Source organism: Drosophila kikkawai, chromosome X (assembly GCF_030179895.1).
Source record: "Drosophila kikkawai strain 14028-0561.14 chromosome X, DkikHiC1v2, whole genome shotgun sequence".
NCBI lineage: Eukaryota > Metazoa > Arthropoda > Insecta > Diptera > Drosophilidae > Drosophila > Drosophila kikkawai.
In genome coordinates, this window is record NC_091733.1 from 14,816,987 (window position 1) to 14,834,865 (window position 17,879).

Here is a 17,879-nt window from a genome sequence, read left to right on the forward strand (position 1 = left end):
GGGGTTGGAGAGTGAGAGGGACTGCAATGTAACCACAATAAAAAGCAGGAAATATTTAAACATTTTTCTTTTAGTTTTGCATGGCAGCTAAGGGGGTTCTAAATGGTGGAAAGCGGTGCGCCATTTTCACACTTATTGTCAGATTTTGTTTTGTTGCGGTCCTTTGCCTCTGCTTCTTGTGAAATGACGCACAGCCGAGAGATAACACGTCGTCTCTGTGTGTGTTTGTGTGTGGGGTGGGGTGTGCGGGGTGTGCAACAGTTTTCACGCTGCAGCAGTGGTCCATGAGTGCTGCCAAAAAACAACAGAGAAATAGCCAAGCCAAAAAGAAATAAAATATAAGAAAACAGGAGACACCAAGAAAGTGAATTTAATTTGGTTAAAGTATAGGTTTGTATGCTTTAAAATTATTTTGTAAACCAGAAAATCTTTTTAAAATATAAAATATAAATTAAATTTACATTAAAACAACAAGTAAATTTTAAATATAAAAATTCAGAAATTTAATTAAATTCAAAGCCCAAAATTAACGCCAAAACCTTAACAGAGTCACTTTCATGTGAGAAGAACTACTCCCTCTCTGCTCCCAATTTGTTTTGCCTTTTGTCTGCCCTGATGACGTTCCTCAATTCACAGGATATGTTCATAATTTTGTAAGGACACACCCCCACCCCACACCCCCCTTCAGGCAGTTAGTCAACAGGCGAGAACGCCAAAGGCGACAGTTAACATGGGAATATGGATGCCAGATAACCAGGAGCACTCATCAACCTGCAGCGTTCAACGAGAGGAGGAAACCCCGAGCTTATGGGCAGGGAAAAAGAGGAATAAAAACGGAATGGGGTTAGTGGGTACAACTGTGGGTGTGCCTTGTGGGTGTGTGTGGTGTGAAAAAGAATCACAACATCCGTCGGTGACCTTATGTAAGTTGGCCCACACACGGAGGCCTGAGGCGCTGCCAATTTATCAAGGCAACTGATTGATTTCTACAAGAAATGTTATCAAAATGATACTCGACTTGGCTTTAGGCGTTGGGAAATATATATAGGTATTTATAAAATATAAAAATATATATATTTATAAAATATATATATATATATAGATGTACTTTACAATAAAGTTATGTACAATATTAGAGGAAGATTAGGGTTTGCACTCGGCTTAAATATTTATGTAATTTTTGGAATATTAATTCAGTCAAGACAGATTTAATTGGAAATAAGAGTTAATTATTTAAAAATTAAAAGGAAAAACTGGTTAAAACCTTATAAATTATTGTTAATTTCAATACTACAAATGTTGTAAATTTTTTATTTGAATAACAAATATAAATATTAATAAAAACAACAAGGCAAAGTTTCCTATATTTTTGAGAAAAAAATCGATATAATCTATGATATTTTGTAATTTATAAAATAATATTCGATATTTTTAATAAAAAAAATCGATAATCTACGATTTTTTCGATATATATATTGAGAAAGATATTGAGCACTATATTTTATGAGATTTTTTCATTTTTGATATTCCCTTTAAAATATGTATGTATATTTCCTATATATTTGATAAAAAACAATCGATATAATCTAAGATATTTTCGATATAAAAAAATATACGATATTTTTAATCAAAAAAATCGATAATCTACGATTTTTTCGATATATATATTGAGAAAGATATTGAGCGCTATATTTTATGAGATTTTTTCATTTTTGATATTTCCTCTTAAGATATGTATATTCCACCCAAAACTATTTCCATTTTCCTTTCTCTTCCTTAAAAGTTTTCCTAATTTTTTTTTTCTTGTTTGTTTGTAAATCAACAAAAAATAATTTGAAATTTTTTGCAATAATATACTTGCCACATGGTATTCCACATTTATCCATCGATCCCCAAGGAGATGTGCGAAATTTTCAGAGCACGTAATGTCTGAAAAATATTGATATGTGTGTGTAAGTGTGTGAATTTGAATTTGCATATGTGTGTGGAGGAGGAGGAGGGACTAGGGAGGAAGTGATGGTTCCTGCTCGTGTTTGACAATAAGTTTCAATGCCTTGTCGCTCCTCATCCAACACACCCCTGCCTTTGTGTAAGGCGAGTAACACTTATCAAAAGTTTGTCGCTAACACATGCAAATTGAAATGTGCGATTTACACACACATACACACACGTGCACGCCCGCACACACCTAAGCACTCACCCTACATGCACACCTACGCCAATGCTCATACTCACATTTGGTCACAATGTTGTCACTTGTTCGCATTGCCATTGTTGTTGTTGTTGTTGTTGTTGTCCTTGCTGGGGCGGCACACGTACGCGACACATGCAGCTGCTTCCTGCCGTGTCCCTCCAGCACCACCCTCCTCCTCTCGTCCTTCCTCCTATTTCTTGTCCTTGTCTACATGGCCTCCAACTTTCGCCTGCTTTAGCACCTAACAACCATAGAACAAACGTTAAGGTTCTGGGCCAAAAAAGGACCTAGAATTAAAAAAAAAATTATAAATATTATAAAAAATATTTATAATTATATTATAAATGTTATAATATTATTAAAAATATTTTAAGTAAATATTAAATATGAAAAAAAAACAAGTAGAGCTGCTTTGCAACTCGCCTTTGTCACTTTTAAATTCCAGGATATGCCAGGATATCGGCTTTGTTGTCTTTGTAGACGCTGCATACTTATTACAGCTCCAGCAGGTGTCTGCCAGAAAGAGAGAGAGAAAGAGAGTCGCAAAGAGGGAGAAGCAAAGGGTTTTTCAAATTCAAAATTCACACACACCTGGCCCCAACTTCCCTCCTTGTATGCGTGTGTGTGGCAAGGACTTGGAACACGAGTTTTAGAAACAAAAGTTTTGGTTTTGGTTTCTTCGTTGTCCTAGAAGTTTTTTTTTCGAAAGGAGCGGTGGCAAAAGCTTAGGATTAGTTAACCATATATATATGTGTGTGTGTGTGCGAGGACATACTGCACTTGTATAAGTGTTAGTAATACCAAAATAAAATTGTTGCCTGACTTTTGAGATCCTTGATTGAAAGCCTTTTGTTCATAAATAGGTTTGTTTCTTCGCCTGAGAAGTTTGTCTATTGTTTTTATAATTTAATAAGCCAATTAAGTGCTGCTAATGCCAATAAAAAATATAGAGTTTGCTGGTTGGAAAGTAATTTGATTTATTTAGGTAAGACTACATAGAACAACATTTCGTTGGTTGAATATACTATTTTTGTGGGTTGAATTACAGTAAAGTACAGTCAATGTGTTTTGTTGTTGGTGCAGTCATAGGATGTAACGCGTTACGTCGTTATACTGTAGTTTACAGTAAAATCAACTCATGATTTTGACTGTGAAATTGGTTGAATTTACTGCAGGCGTTTTTTCTGTGTAGTTTCAAGTGATTTAGTGCGGAAAAACTAGACTTGGGTTAACTTTACTTCAATTACTTGATATATATTAAAATTATATGTTAAAATTTTTAATATAAATTTTAAAAAATTCTATAATTATTAATTACAAGTTGTATTATTATTGTTATTACAATGATAATAGTTAAACACAAAGTTAAATTGTAATTTAGATAATAAAAACAGGCTTAAATTTTTCAAAAAATACTCGCAGTTGATCAGCCACCAAATATAGTTTTCCAAGTAATAATAACCTTTCAAAAATAATACCATTTATCCCGCTTAGTGCTCCAGATTTTCTTGAATTTCTCTGCGTTGCATAAGAGATATTTCCCCCCCCCCCACGCTTTCTGCGGATAATTGCCGGAAAAGTTTTCATCGTCGTCGTCGTCGCATTCAAAGAATCGCACTTTGATTTGTTGCAGCGAATTTTCCGCGCTGATGTCGGAGTGGGAACAGCAGCTGCAATTCATTTAACCGAATCTGGTGGTAAAAATTGCATAATTGCATAATTACACCGCTGCTGCCCCCTCTCAAAAAACTCATCAGCGAACTCGTAATTGAGTTATTTAGCGGAAAAGTTGAAGACACATCCGAGAAGACCGGGGAAAAACTAGAAGCCGCCTGCGCCAACAATTTAAGATGACTGGCAGCACGCTGACAAGTTAAATACGCATCCCGAATCTCTCTCTGGCCTCGTCTATTGGATAATTAAGCCATTTTGTGGCAGGTTTTGACAGCAGCGACTTTGGTGGTCTGGTGGCCTGTCATCGAAGGTCCAAGGATTCCCGCAGGTTCCCGCAGGAACCGAAAGTTGCAGCGTAAAAACTGACAGTTAAAGTTCAATTAAATTCGAGTGGCAATTTCTCCTATTTTCCGACATTGAAATATTGAAAATTATGTCAATTGGGATTTCGATTGGGGATTGTGTCGCCCTGCTTATCTGACAGGATGCAGAATGCAATTCGAAACTTTTTTTTTGCGCTCAACTCTGAGGAAAGTTTCTCCTGGAAAATGGGAGGTGTTTAGGAGTGGGGTGGCTGGTAAATCCTCCGCAAAAGGATCAATAAAAGTTTCTCCCACGAAGTAGAAAAACGCAGAAAATTCGGGGGTCGAAAAATGACGTCGGCGGAGTGCCCGTAGCATACATATATTGTCGCAGTCGATTCGGTACTAAACTTAGCTTAGCCTAAGGGCCCGCTGCCGGCCGAGAAGCCCAGCTTAACGGCGCGAGAGCGGAAGAGCGGGAGAACCGTGAATTAGAGCGGCGTAGCCGTCCCTAGAGGCGAGCGACGATCGGGAACACGGGAGCGTGCGATCGGGAATACCGAGGAGCGGAGAGCGGGTGAGCGTTGCTAAGCTGGAAGCGCTTGAGCTTTGGACGCTCGGTGGGCAGAGGGGGAACAGGGGGCCTCCTGGCGTGAACAGGAGGAAAAGCTGGGCGGTTGATCAACCACCAAATGTCAGCTGGAGGCCACACGAAAATGGACAACTTATGTATATATGGGAGTTATATATGGATATATGTTTGTATATTCTACGGGGAACCAAGTAATTGGCGGAGGAATATTACCAAAACTGAAGCAGATGGAACTAAGGAAGGTTATAGATTTGTTTAGACATATATCATTAATATGTATAATTTCTAAACTCTGTTTTTCTCCGTTTTCAATGCTTAATTTTTTGTTATTTTTAAAGAAACTCTTATCCTCTTTTCTAGACCAAATATCATCCTTTATCCTTTATCATACCTTTACTATGAAAATATTTCCCATTCACCAGTTCCCCCAAATATCGTTATATGACTGACCTTAGACACGGTTTATTTTGCAACTCAAAGAACTCCGAGAAAACCATCAGGAGACCTCTGTCTTAATATCTAAAACCATCGAAACTGGCGCAGAATTTTTTTTTTTTTTTTTTTGGTTCTGGCCACAGGATGAAGTTGCGCCAGGCGGTGGCCAAATGCCACCACAGCTTGTAGCAATTGTCGTACCATTTGTCAGGACGAATGCGGACGACACTCCTCCTCCGGCGTATAGGGCGCCTGCGCCGGACATGCGGCACTCCCCGCTGTTATCCTCGAGCCACACGTTCCACCACGTGGCTGGTGTGTGGAACACGTTCGGCACATGGTGGACGGCGTTCGATTCGAACATCCACTTCGACAATTGGCAACCAGCGTTCGTTAGTGGTGCCTTCGGCTATCCACTTCGGTTTTACAGTATCCAACGGCTAACGGTTACGAGAAGCGCTCGGAACTCCTCGTCTCTCGTTCGCCTTGCCTCGGCTCAGCTTCGTGGACGCTCGTCTCGGAGGCTGCACAGCCTCTAACGGTTTCACAATTTCAGTTGATCAACGTCGGCGCTGTCGGCTGGTTGAAATACGGTTGAAACGGAGCTCAAACGCTGACGAAGGCTGTCCCCGTTCGGTAGTTCGCAAAGTTGCCAGAAAAAAATATTTTAAAATATATTTTAAAAATATTAAAAAAAAATATTTTTAATAGCTCTTACTAGCTGTACATTTGTGTCACTGTTTTTTTTGTTGTTGAATTTTTTAAGTGCTGTGAGACTGTTTCGTTCGCTCTGATCGCAAATGTCGCCGTGGAATTGTTATTATTGATAACCAAATGCGAGTCACGGCGAAACGCTTACGAAAACGGTATTTTCAAACCGCCAAGATCGATCGGAATGGCAAAATGCTGATTCACTTGCTGGTCGTCGTAACGCTCATGGAAGGTAAACCGATCGGAACAGACTCGGCAGCGATTATCTAAAGTATAATATGTGGCAAAAATGAGTATCTACCTTTGGGCTATAAAAAAATAGGGATATTTGCTAAAATCCGCTTAAATAGTGCAAAATGTCATGATTGTGTAATATCAAGAAATAGTTTTTAAAGGAAATAAATCCAACATTTTGGTGGGACTAAAACATCTTTCGTTAAATGATCTTTTAAAATATTCTCCCTTTTTTTAAACCTTACTTGAAGTAAAGTAATCAAGAATATATTGAAAACAACATTTTCATGGCGTCGGTGAAACATATAGAGCATATATGTGATATATCCTATATGATGAAAAATGATATAATAGCTTTAAAAACAAAATTTGTGCTTATTTTTGAATCTGGATCTTGGAATATAATTCTTTATTTAATCAGAAAACACTATTTTCACATTTTTAATTTAAAACACATATGTTTTATACAAAATTTTGATTTTTAAAACCCAGAGACTTTTAAATTTTAGGCTAATCGTTTTTAAAAATGTTTCTATTAAATATGTAAATAAAAGTATAAAATTCTTAAGCAATTATTTCAAATGTTGCCTAAACCTAAAATTAGTAGTTGTTTATTTGTGATTGCTTAAGTAATGAAATTATGTAAAAAAAATCTTTCAGTCGTAATTTTCTTAAAAAAAAAAACATAAAAATACATTTCATAAAAGTAAAATTAATGTTTACTACAATTAAACTTTGTGTGGCATAAATTAAATAATAAATATTCAATGCCAAAAGTTAATTGAAACTAAGATGTCGTCCAAAAGCAATAAATTGATTAATAGTTTGAATAAAATAAATGTAAGATGATTATTTAAAACATACATTTATTTTAAGCCTTTAAAAAATAATCGGAAGCATCTTAAATTTAGCTAAAATAATTTTATTTGAGAAAATAAGAAAGGAATATACATTTTATCACGATCTAAAAATATAGCATTTAGATATACTAATATCGTTGATTATATAAACTTTTTGTGATTAATATGACATTATTAAATATGATACATTTTGAAATATCGATAGTTAAAATTCTAGTGAAGTTGTTTTTTTTTTAAGAACTTGAAAACAATATTGAGCAACATTTTCTGCCTGACGGCAGCTTTGAAATTTGTGTTGGGAAACGTCTAAAACTGTATTTATGGTTATAACAAAACTGATGCTATCTAAAAATGGTGTTAACTACATAAAATACAAAAAATCCAATATAAAAAATACAAGTTAACCCCCCAACTGCCACTTGCCTTAATCACAACCCATTCAAATAAGGAAAATGCTAAAATACAATCAGATCTGACACTGACTTTTCCTCTATATCCTTTTGAAAAAAGGCTTATGAAATGTATCGCTGGCTTATCGGTGACTTTCTCCGCCAGATTGCAACCCTGTAATCAGTGTTGTGCAGCGACGAACGAAGCACGGTACACGGGAAACGGGAAACGGATAACGGTATCCGGACGGACGCATTCCGGCGGGCAATTGAACGCAAACCGACTTGATAATTGTTTCGCCGTAATGCGAGTTTATTAAACCCCCCGCTGAAATAGCAGAAAAAAAAAAAAATAATAAGTGAAAAGTGAAAAGGCTTTGGCCGGCGGGCGTGGATGAGCGATTAATAATGGCATCTGATGTCCCGCTAGCTGCCGGAGTCTGCTTAATGCACTGTCATGGCCACCATTCAGCATGCACATCGCATTGTTGCCATCGCCAATTGCCATTTGGCATTAAAACGTATAAATAACAAGTAAACAAATAAATAAATAAACAAAGACAACGGCCAACATCGAACACTGTAAACGGAAACTGAACACACTGAACACACTGAACACTGAGCACTGACTACTGGTCATTCAATGGCAATTTAATTGACTCACTCATCCACCAGATAGTACCTTTGAAAGTGGTTCAATCAGATTGTACAGTATGTGGCAAAAGTTAGCTTTCATTTAAACGTATGCTTGCTTATATTTTGAGTTGTTTTTTTGAAATTGTATCATACAAAATGAAGATGTTTTATGAATGATCTAAGCAGAATATAATTATAAATGTGATTAGAAAGTTTTACATACTATTTTAGCTCAAGACAAGTTCACCAGTTTTCCTTTATCAAATTTCCTCAAGGTTTAAAATACTTTTCAACCTGTGATGATCTTTTGAGCTGGATGAGAACCAGCGATCGGAGGATCTACACTCCGGCTCGAAGGACCAAAAAGACCACACGAATTTATGGTTGCCTCAGCTCAAGAAAACTTTAAATTTTCTTAGAAAACCTTTTTTTTATTCAATCCAATATATATATATTTATTTTTATATTTTATGTATTGCTAATATTTTAAAATTACAGAAAACTAAGCAAAATAAAACTTTTCAGTGATTGATCTTGAAATATAAACTTTTAAGTAATATCAACAAGCTTTCTCAAAATGTTCTCTATTAAAAATCTAAAAAAAATGTTTAAAATTAAATATTTAAGTATTAAACAAAAGCCATAGGTTTCCAAATGAATGATGACATGAAAAAAAAAAAAAAAAAACAAAAATTAAGTGACAAAGAACCAGAAAATTTGTAGCTGAACTATTTATCTATATTCCAGGACACACTGTCTGCTCAGTCAAGCGAGCGCACATATATTTCGCTTCATTTTAATTGCGGAAAAATTATGTTTTCACCTGCCCTCCCGCCGGCTCATGCACCTTTCCACTTTTCCGAGGTTTTTCCAGAGACTGGCGGGGCGATTGTCTGCTTGTCGTCTGATAATTGTAAAAAATGAAGTGCCAAATTGTTCACGTCGGCGCGACAATCACAAAATACTTTCCTTCCTCTCTTGCATTAAATATTTATAGATATATATATTTTTATTCGCTACTCATTGTGCATCGTGATTCGTTCTAAAAACATTTTGGGCCTTTGTTCGCTGTATTCCCCAGCCGATAGCGGTAAATGCGGTGAAATCGTATCATTAATTTTGATTTGCTTGGGGCCTCGAAAGCCCCCAAGGCGGGGAGATAACGTCTCCATGAGGCTATACAAGTTAATGGTCAGTAAAGCGAACTAATTTGCAAATCAGTGGTTAGATGGCCTCATAAAAATAGAAATAAATCTGGTATGAAACTAAGAAAGTCAAGGATTAAACGGTTTCTTGAAAGAAATAATGTAGTTATATTAATAATTATTATTTTATTATTTTAGAAATTTCCTCGAGTATTAACTCATTATTTTACTAGCTGAATATAGATTTAATACAAGTTACTTCCTTTAAATAAATAAATATGATATATTAAAAGACTTAACAAATAAACTTTCTAGGGCTAAAAAGCCTATATTTTCGGTGGCAAAAACTACAACCAGAGAGGCAAAACTATTCCCATAAAGTTGATAATTATGCTGGGACGTGGCCCACGAGTCTCTCTGGGTCCGCATAAATATTAAATACATGCAGATGTGCATATTTAAAGCACTTAAATCACGGCAAACAATAATTCCCCAGCGATAATAATAATAATGCAGCCAGGACATGGACCAAGGACCAAAGGACCGTCGGCAAAAAGGGGTTACGATGTAATGGCAGCTGATAATGATAAACATAAAAGTGAAAATAATTTTCAATTACAGCAACATTAATAACCGATAATAATCCTAAGCAAATATAAAGCGATGAGCGAGTGTGTGTGTGCCAGTGTGTGTATGTGTGTTTGTATGCGATTGTGTGTGATGTGCGTGTGTGTTGTTGGCTCGTTACTGTGTGTGCATATCAATGATATGCAAATTAATTGCCAAATGCCAGCGAAATGGGACAGCCATAAAACCACCCACAAAACCGCCCACCGGATGTGAAATGTAAGCTAAACCGCAATATGGCTAACAGAGCGAGATAGCGACACCTTTTTGCCACTTTTAATGGCCATTTTGCTGTTGTTGCCGTCGTCCCTCGAGTGACTTAATTGATACCAACAACAGGCACCATGATTTTCATGCAAGTGCATATAGTTTTTTTTATGTAATTTTTTTTTTTAATTTTAATTTTCATCTCCCCTTTGAGTTGGCTCTTTTTTTTCCGCAGACTTTCCGACTTCTTCTTTTTTTTTGCCTCCGGCTTTTAGCGCCTGCGGTCAGCGAGAAAAGCCGCAGACGGAGTTAGTTGCCTGCGCTTTTCCCCCATTTTCCAGGACGCAAAAGTTGCTCCATGCCGAAAAATGCGCGTAATTTGTAATTAATTACATGTGACGCCCAAGGAATAAAATTCGAAAATATATTAAAAATAAAAAAAGATAAGATTAAAGGGGGAAAACAAAGTCTCAGAGCAGTAAGCCGATTAAAAACATACATACATATATATATGTAAACATATACTATGTGGATTAATGTGAAAAAATTAATATATAGTACAAGAAACTGGAGAATAAAGCCAAAGCCTTAGAGGTTTTTTCTGAGAATTTATAGAGAAAAAATTGAAATTTAATTTTTAAATCTAAATATTGCCTAAGGGATTTTAGAAAATATATTTTCAAGTTAAAAAGAAATTTTGAAAATTGGGGAAAATTGTGAAAAATTGTAAAAAATTGATGAAAAATTATTTAAACTTAAAATTTAATATAATTAATATTAATATAATACAAAAAAGTCGATCAGCCTATAATATTTAATTAAAAAAGAGAATTAATATAATACTTTATTTTATTTATTAAAATATAACAAAAATTCCTCAGTAAAAATTTAAAAAATAATTTAATCTTTCTTGGAATTTTCATTAAAAAATTATAAAAATAATAAAACTTAAGCAGTAAGTTCCCTTAAATTCTTGAAAAATAAAAACCATAAATCGCTAAAGTAAATAATAATTATTTACAAATTGTCCCCGATTAAGTTAATGATTTCTTTAAATATTATTGAACAAATATTTGAATATTCCCGCCTTAGCACCAAAAACTTTGGCAATTAATATCAAACCCTTTTCAAAAGCATAACAAAAAGAAAGAGAAAACACATAGAAATCAAAAGAAAACAGGAAACAAAAAAAGGGAAAAATAAGAAAAGTGTGAAACAGAAATCAAGGCACAATTAATTGCGTGATATTTGCTAGGACAACAAATAGGAAAATAGAAGAAAAAAGGCAAAGCCAAGAAATTTAAATTGAATTTTTTCGTGGAAAAGTGGGTGGGCGTTTTTTACGAATTGGCAGTAGTTCAACGCTGGCCGACGACGATTTGTAAAAATGCTAATTTCAATGCCAGCCGACAGTCATTTGCAGGCTGTCTGTCCCACCTTGTCCTTCGTCCTTATCGCTCGCCTTCACTTCGAAGTCATTTGTTTGTCTTGGGCCAAAACTCGCCTTTAAGACGGCATTCGGTCTCCGTTTCGCTTTCAAACTCCAGCTTCAGATTCCATTTCAAGTGTCCTGTGTTTGCCTTTCGAAATTTTGCCATTATCACCTATCATTGGTGCTTTGCCACTGGATTTGTGGGCCTGTCCACGTGTGAGGCTATAAAAAACGAACTACCGAGAAAAAGGTGTCGCTGCACTAGAAAAAAAAGTCTCTTGAGAAAGTGAAAAATTGTATGGGAAATATAAGCGAAAAGTACATAAATAAGATCAGTTATAGGCACACAATTAAACCTAAAACCAGATTTTAGTTTATATTCCTGTTTAAGAAACACCAAAAAATTTTAACAATTTCAACAACAGAGGAATTTTGCCAAATTAAATTAAATAAAATCACAAAATTCATGTATAGCAACCTCTATTCAGCTAAAAATTACTAACTAAAAACTCTCCAATAAAATAATAAAAGACACTTTTCGTAAAAAAAAAACATTTCAAATCAAGCCAAAATAAGTTTTATCCCAAGTGTAAAAATCTCAGTTTCGGTTACGTCCGCAGTCTCCCCAGCCACAGGGACTGTCACTGTGCCATTCCCATGCAGATTGGCATCTTTGTATCGGATCGTATCGCATCGCATCGCCTCGCCTCGTGTGTGCTTACCTTGCCCACACCCCAAGTGACAGCCGCCCAGGACACCCAAGCTAATACGTTTTCCTGCTTAAGTTCTGCCAATGTCCTTAGCCATAAATTTGCTTCGGCAAATCCTCATTGTCGTTGTGTGATTTAAACTTTTTCCCCGGAGCAGCCAAGAGAAACGGGGGAAGCGAAGGGAAAATTGTGTAAAAGGAGGTTCAGGCCTCAAGCCTCGAGGATGTGAGACAAAAATTGACAAGGCTCGATTCGGCGGGGGATTCCCCGAAATGCGTGTGTTGCAAAAGAAAAAGGGGAAAATTGAAATGAAGGCGGCTGGAATTTATGAGGCAGAGGGGAGATGCGGAAAAGCTAAGGGGTTAATTGACTTTGCCTCGACTCCGGAAAATGCCAGGCCAGAAGTGGAAGTGCCTCAAGTGGAAGCTGCTGACCCACGACCAGAAGTCGGGGCCAAAGTTCACCCAAATTCGGGTGGCAGGAGGCGGCTGACAAGTTCATTGGGATTGGCACAATGCTGCAAAACATCTTCGCCTGCATGCGGACTCGACTCAACTCGACTCGACTCGCCTCTCCAACAGATTGACAAACAAGCCACAGTCAGCCAAGCAGCAACATCAGTGCAGTGCGGGGCTGCAGGAGGCGAGGCTCCACTGTACCGTCCACACCCGCAACACTCTGGCTTTGGGTGGCCAAAAGCAACCACACACACACACACCGCCTGCAGGATGCCGGGACTGCTTGAACTTTGGGGGTGTTGTTGAATTTTTGGTATACAATTACAGCTTAGCTTCAGCCTTTGCATTTTATGCATTGGTTTTTGCAAAATTCCACCAACAAAAAGTTAGCAATATGTTTCAATAATTTATAAGGAATGTCGTAAGAATGATATACTTACGAAGAATGATATTCTTACGAAAGTTTACATTTCAACAATTCACCAATAATCGTAGTCAGTCATTAATAATCTGCAAGAATTATAAAAATAGTTTAAAGAATTGCCCTTGCTTTTTTACATTCAAATAGAAAGTAAGTCACCAATCACCTTCAACAATTGGCTATAGGAAATTTAAAGTCACCAATAAGTTTCAACAATTCCAACAATAAAGTCCTTTGTTGTTGGAATTGTTGAAACTTCTTTTCAAACAGGGAATATTTTAAGAATTTAATAAAATTGGAAAAGAAAATGCTACAGAAAATAAATATATCTAAAGTCACTAATAGGTTTCAACAATTCCAAGAACAAAGAACATCACACATTTTATTTCAATGAAAAGCCAATAAAATCAAAAAACCAAATAATTATACCAATTAATTGCATGAAACCAACCATTTCTGGTTAAATACTTTGGTGAAAGAAAAGTTTGCTATATATTAAAGCAAATACCACCATAATTTACTTTGTTAATTCAGCCATTGTACCCTCAAAAGATTCTCTCTCAATAACTCATGACTTAAACGGCACTGAATTCAGCAGTAAATCAATGATGAATTCAATCAATTCCACCTTCAATTAAATCGCAAACAGTGGCGGTGGAAGAGTGGCATGCATTCCACCAATTAATTCAGGACTGAATATATTCAAATGTGCGAGCATGTCTGGCACTCGACACAAATAAAGTTGCTTAAATATTTTTAGCTTGTGGCCGGCAAGTAGATTATCCAGATTAACAACTGTAGTCGAGTGGTAGGAACTTCCGTTTGGATCCTTGGAGCTCTGGACTTGGATTCCGCTTTGCATTTGTCAGGCAGGCAGGCAGCAGGCAGGCAGGCACAGTCACCGAAAGTGCGATAAATCATGCCTTTGGCCAATTGAGTCAATTCAGCACATTCCTCAGCACAACTCTCCTTCTATATATCTATGGAATATTTCTACACACAATACACCCACTTTTTGGTTCCCTTCAATCTGCAGTGAGCCAACGGGTACTGTCTATAAATATTTAAATTTCAAGTTTGCCAAAAGTTTTTTGCATGCATTACGATGGATGTAGACGACGAGGACGAACGGAGAGCGGTCTGCGGCCAGGACAGTAGTCGTGCGTGGCTGCTGCTGTCTGGTTCTGGGTTCTGGGTCCTGGGTCCTGGTCCTGGTCCTGGTCCTTTCCCTTCAGCTCAGATTATATATATCCTGTTTAACCTCCTTCTCTTCCATTATTTTGCATACCTCTTAGAAGGTGTATTTTATATTTTGCCAAACTAAAATCATTAAAAATAATTTGAAATTTGCTTAGTAAAATGTTTAATATTACAAAATATAAATTTAATTTTAAGCCAGGATTTAGTAAACTTATAAATAAGGTAATTAAGTCCTGGGTATTTTCCGCGTCGACTACTAGGCCTACGAATTTTTCTGAATTTTTTCTTTTTTACATTTACGGCCTGGCAAACTTTTTTGCAGCACTTGCAAGTGAAATGTTTGATTTTCAATGATTCAATAAATTATTTATATTTGCGTGTGCCCCAAACCCAAACTCCGGACTCAGTTACCCTGCGGGAGAGGGGAAAAGAGCTGGAAATGCCGTGCCCGTGCCCGTGCCCGTTCCGGATGTCGATCTTCAATTAGCCGCCGCAGCTCTTTAAATTGTCTGCCGCCGGTTGTCTGGCACAGTTAAGTTGTTGGCAAGGCCGAAATGCAGGCAGGGCTGCATTCTACTGGGTGGTTGGGTGAAATAACGGGCACATTTAAAAGCGATAAATCACGGACTTTTTGGCAGGCGAAACCAGAAGGGGAGGCAGGCGTTTTATGTATATCGGGGTCTAGCAGGGGAGTCCCTGGGAATGCATTGCCAGTGAACTCGCGATATCATTAACTGCCACTAACACAGGCACACACACACACTGAAGCACTCTAATCTAGTTGCCTTCTCCCACTTCTCTCTCTCTCCCTCTCTTTCCAGCAATTGGCGCCTTTCAGCCGGAGTTTGTGGAGAGCATTTCCAACGTGTCCGTCGCCGTTGGACGGGATGCAACCTTCACGTGTCACGTCCGCCATTTGGGCGGCTATCGGGTGAGTCAACAGTTTGCAGGACTCCCTTCAGCCCCCCCCCCCCCAAAAAAAAAAAAATACATATAACAAAGGACTCCTCCACTTCTGTTCTCTATATTTATTTCTAACTATTTTCTTTACCTTAAATACCTGTTCTCTTCTTAGGTGGGCTGGCTGAAGGCCGACACCAAGGCCATTCAGGCCATTCACGAGAACGTGATCACCCACAATCCACGTGTCACGGTCAGCCATTTGGATCAGAACACCTGGAATCTGCACATTAAGGCGGTTTCCGAGGAGGATCGTGGCGGTTATATGTGTCAGTTGAACACGGATCCCATGAAGAGTCAGGTGAGTTTGGACAAAAAATGTATTTATAATTATATAGAGAGATAAGAAAAAAATATACTTATGTATACTTAATGGAAAGATAAAAACGTATACTTAATATAGTAAATATATTACGTATACGTCATGGTGTATCTATTTTTAAGGTGTATTACGTATACGCCCAAACAAATACTTAAGATATTTTTTATATCACGTATACGCAGCGTTGTATTTGTGCGGAAGATAACAGTGAACTGTATACATATTTTATATTAATTTTTTATTTTTAATAAATTTAATTTAAAATTTTTTAAATTTAAATAATACAAAAAAAAAAACGAATTTAAATATAAATTTAAAAAATATCTGGTAATTTAGATTTAAATGAAGTTAAATTATTATTTTATTATTATTAATTTTTATATAAAGCAAAGTTAATAATGTTTTTTTTTTTTCAAAGAATTTTAAAAATTTTTGATAGAAAAAGAGGCAATTTCCCTTGCTCCTTATGAACTTTCCACCTTATATTATAAATTAAATAAAAAATAAATATAAGATGAAAATAAATTAAAACCAAGGTGATTCTTTTTCCTAAAATGTACCTTCCCTTTAAGATTTCCCTTCGTAAAAATATATGTAAAATATATATATATATATACATTTTCCGATCATTCCATTCCGCTTTTCCACGTTGTTGTCAAAATGCTCGTCCGCATTTTTCCTTCTCTCGTTGCTTTCCCCCCCCATACTTTTCATGCGGCATTAAACGGTAAAGTAAAATGCGAATGCATTGAGCTGTTGTACTTGCTGTTGTTATTGTTTGTTTTTCGCCATTTTCCTTCGCTTCAAGAAAAGCGTGAGCCAAAAGGGGAAAGGAAAGCGCATCAAATCGAAAGCGAAAACTATGCGAAAACACAAACAGAAGGAGAGGCAATGATGGTGGGGCATATAAATTGGCAGCATCATGTACGCACACATGCACACCCTGCCAAGAGGGGGTGAGTGTGCGTTTCCGCTCACACGTACACTCGTGTGTCCAGCGAAGTGAAGTTTATGGTGCCAATAAAATGTATTTCATGCTTCCTTAATTTTTATTTGCACTTTTACGCTTTTCATAACAACAACAACAACGGTCCAAGTGCCCAGCCATGGAACCAGGGTCAAAGTGCACCGTACTAACCCCCCACCCCCCACCCCCTACTCCCCTCCTGTCTTAAACTATTTAACGCTCCACCTTGGCTTAGTTTATTCTTAGTTTATTCCACATCACTTTGGCTTGCCATATAAAACACTTTGCCATTACTAAGGCTTTACGAGGCCCTTGCATAATCAGCGAATTTTCACCATCATTACACTGCAATAAAGACTTTGAAAAATGTAGTAAATAAAGTATAAATATGATAAGTAATTAATGAATATTAATTAGAATTATTTGATGAACAAGAACATTAGGTGAAGAGTTGCCAAAAATAACAAAAAAATGTATATAAATAAATAATAAAATTAAATATAAATGATAATAAACTATGCTAAATATTTAACCTTAGAAAAAAACTTTGTAATTATATTTAAAAATCTTATATTTTATTTTGTACTTTTGTATTTAAAAATTTACCATTACCACAATTTTGCCAAGACTTTTCAACGATGAAAATATAGAAGCATTATTATAAAAAAAATCTAGGAAAATCTAACTAAATTAAATTGATTTAATTATTTTTTTTTTTTTTAGATTTATTTCAAAATATAATAATAATAAAACTAATATTATATCAGGATTTCTTTAGATACATTTTATGTACTTTTCAATCATGCCAAAATTAATATCTTAAAATTATTCTTATTTAGTTTTCTATTTTCTTGAATATTTTTTTATAATAATATAAACCAAAAAACTGCTTAAGAATTTCTCTCTGTATACATTACTCTGTAGTTGTCTCTTTAGCAATTTGTGATAATTTAAGTAAGTGGAATGAAATCTGTTTCCCAGGTCGTGCGAATGCCTTTGTTGCCTTTGCTTTATTTTATTTATTTTGTTTACTTTACCTTTCCTATTCTTTTTTTTCGCATTTCAGATAGGCTTTCTGGATGTCGTGATTCCGCCGGACTTTATCAGCGAGGACACCTCATCGGATGTGATTGTGCCGGAGGGTAGTCCGGTGCGACTGACTTGTCGGTGAGTATGTACCGGTTTTATATATGGATATATATGGTTATGTTCTTCAGATTTTTGGGGGGTTTAAAAGGGGAAATTATAAAGAGAGAAGAGAAACTAGAGAAGCTAGTGGAAACTACGGAGAGTAGAGAAACTAGAAGGACTTGGGAGAAGCTAGAGAAACTAGAGAAACCCTGGAGAAATGGGGAAATTAGGGAAACTAGGGAAAACCTGAGAAAACTAGAGAAAACTAGAGA

At 36.3% G+C, this 17,879-nt stretch overlaps 1 protein-coding gene and 1 long non-coding RNA gene across 3 annotated transcripts in view; one reads left to right on the forward strand and one right to left on the reverse strand.

Annotated features, from left to right (window-relative positions):
* DIP-alpha (Dpr-interacting protein alpha) overlaps window positions 1–17,879 on the forward strand; it is a 52,230-nt gene that overhangs the window by 19,963 nt on the left and 14,388 nt on the right. The window contains exons 1-4 of one of the 2 annotated variants that reach the window (XM_017174560.3): window positions 5,965–6,140; window positions 15,049–15,158; window positions 15,303–15,488; window positions 17,543–17,643. In XM_017174560.3, the coding sequence (XP_017030049.1) occupies window positions 6,032–6,140; window positions 15,049–15,158; window positions 15,303–15,488; window positions 17,543–17,643 (506 nt within the window). In that variant the 5' untranslated portion in view covers window positions 5,965–6,031. Of the gene's footprint in view, window positions 1–5,964; window positions 6,141–15,048; window positions 15,159–15,302; window positions 15,489–17,542; window positions 17,644–17,879 lie in introns of those variants that run through there. The other variant, XM_070288397.1, reaches the window with a different exon arrangement.
* LOC138929197 (uncharacterized) lies at window positions 1,861–4,018 on the reverse strand. The gene is made up of 3 exons (XR_011445650.1): window positions 3,673–4,018; window positions 2,236–2,481; window positions 1,861–1,929 (listed from the first exon to the last, which is right to left on the reverse strand). It is a non-coding gene; the product is annotated as an uncharacterized lncRNA (long non-coding RNA).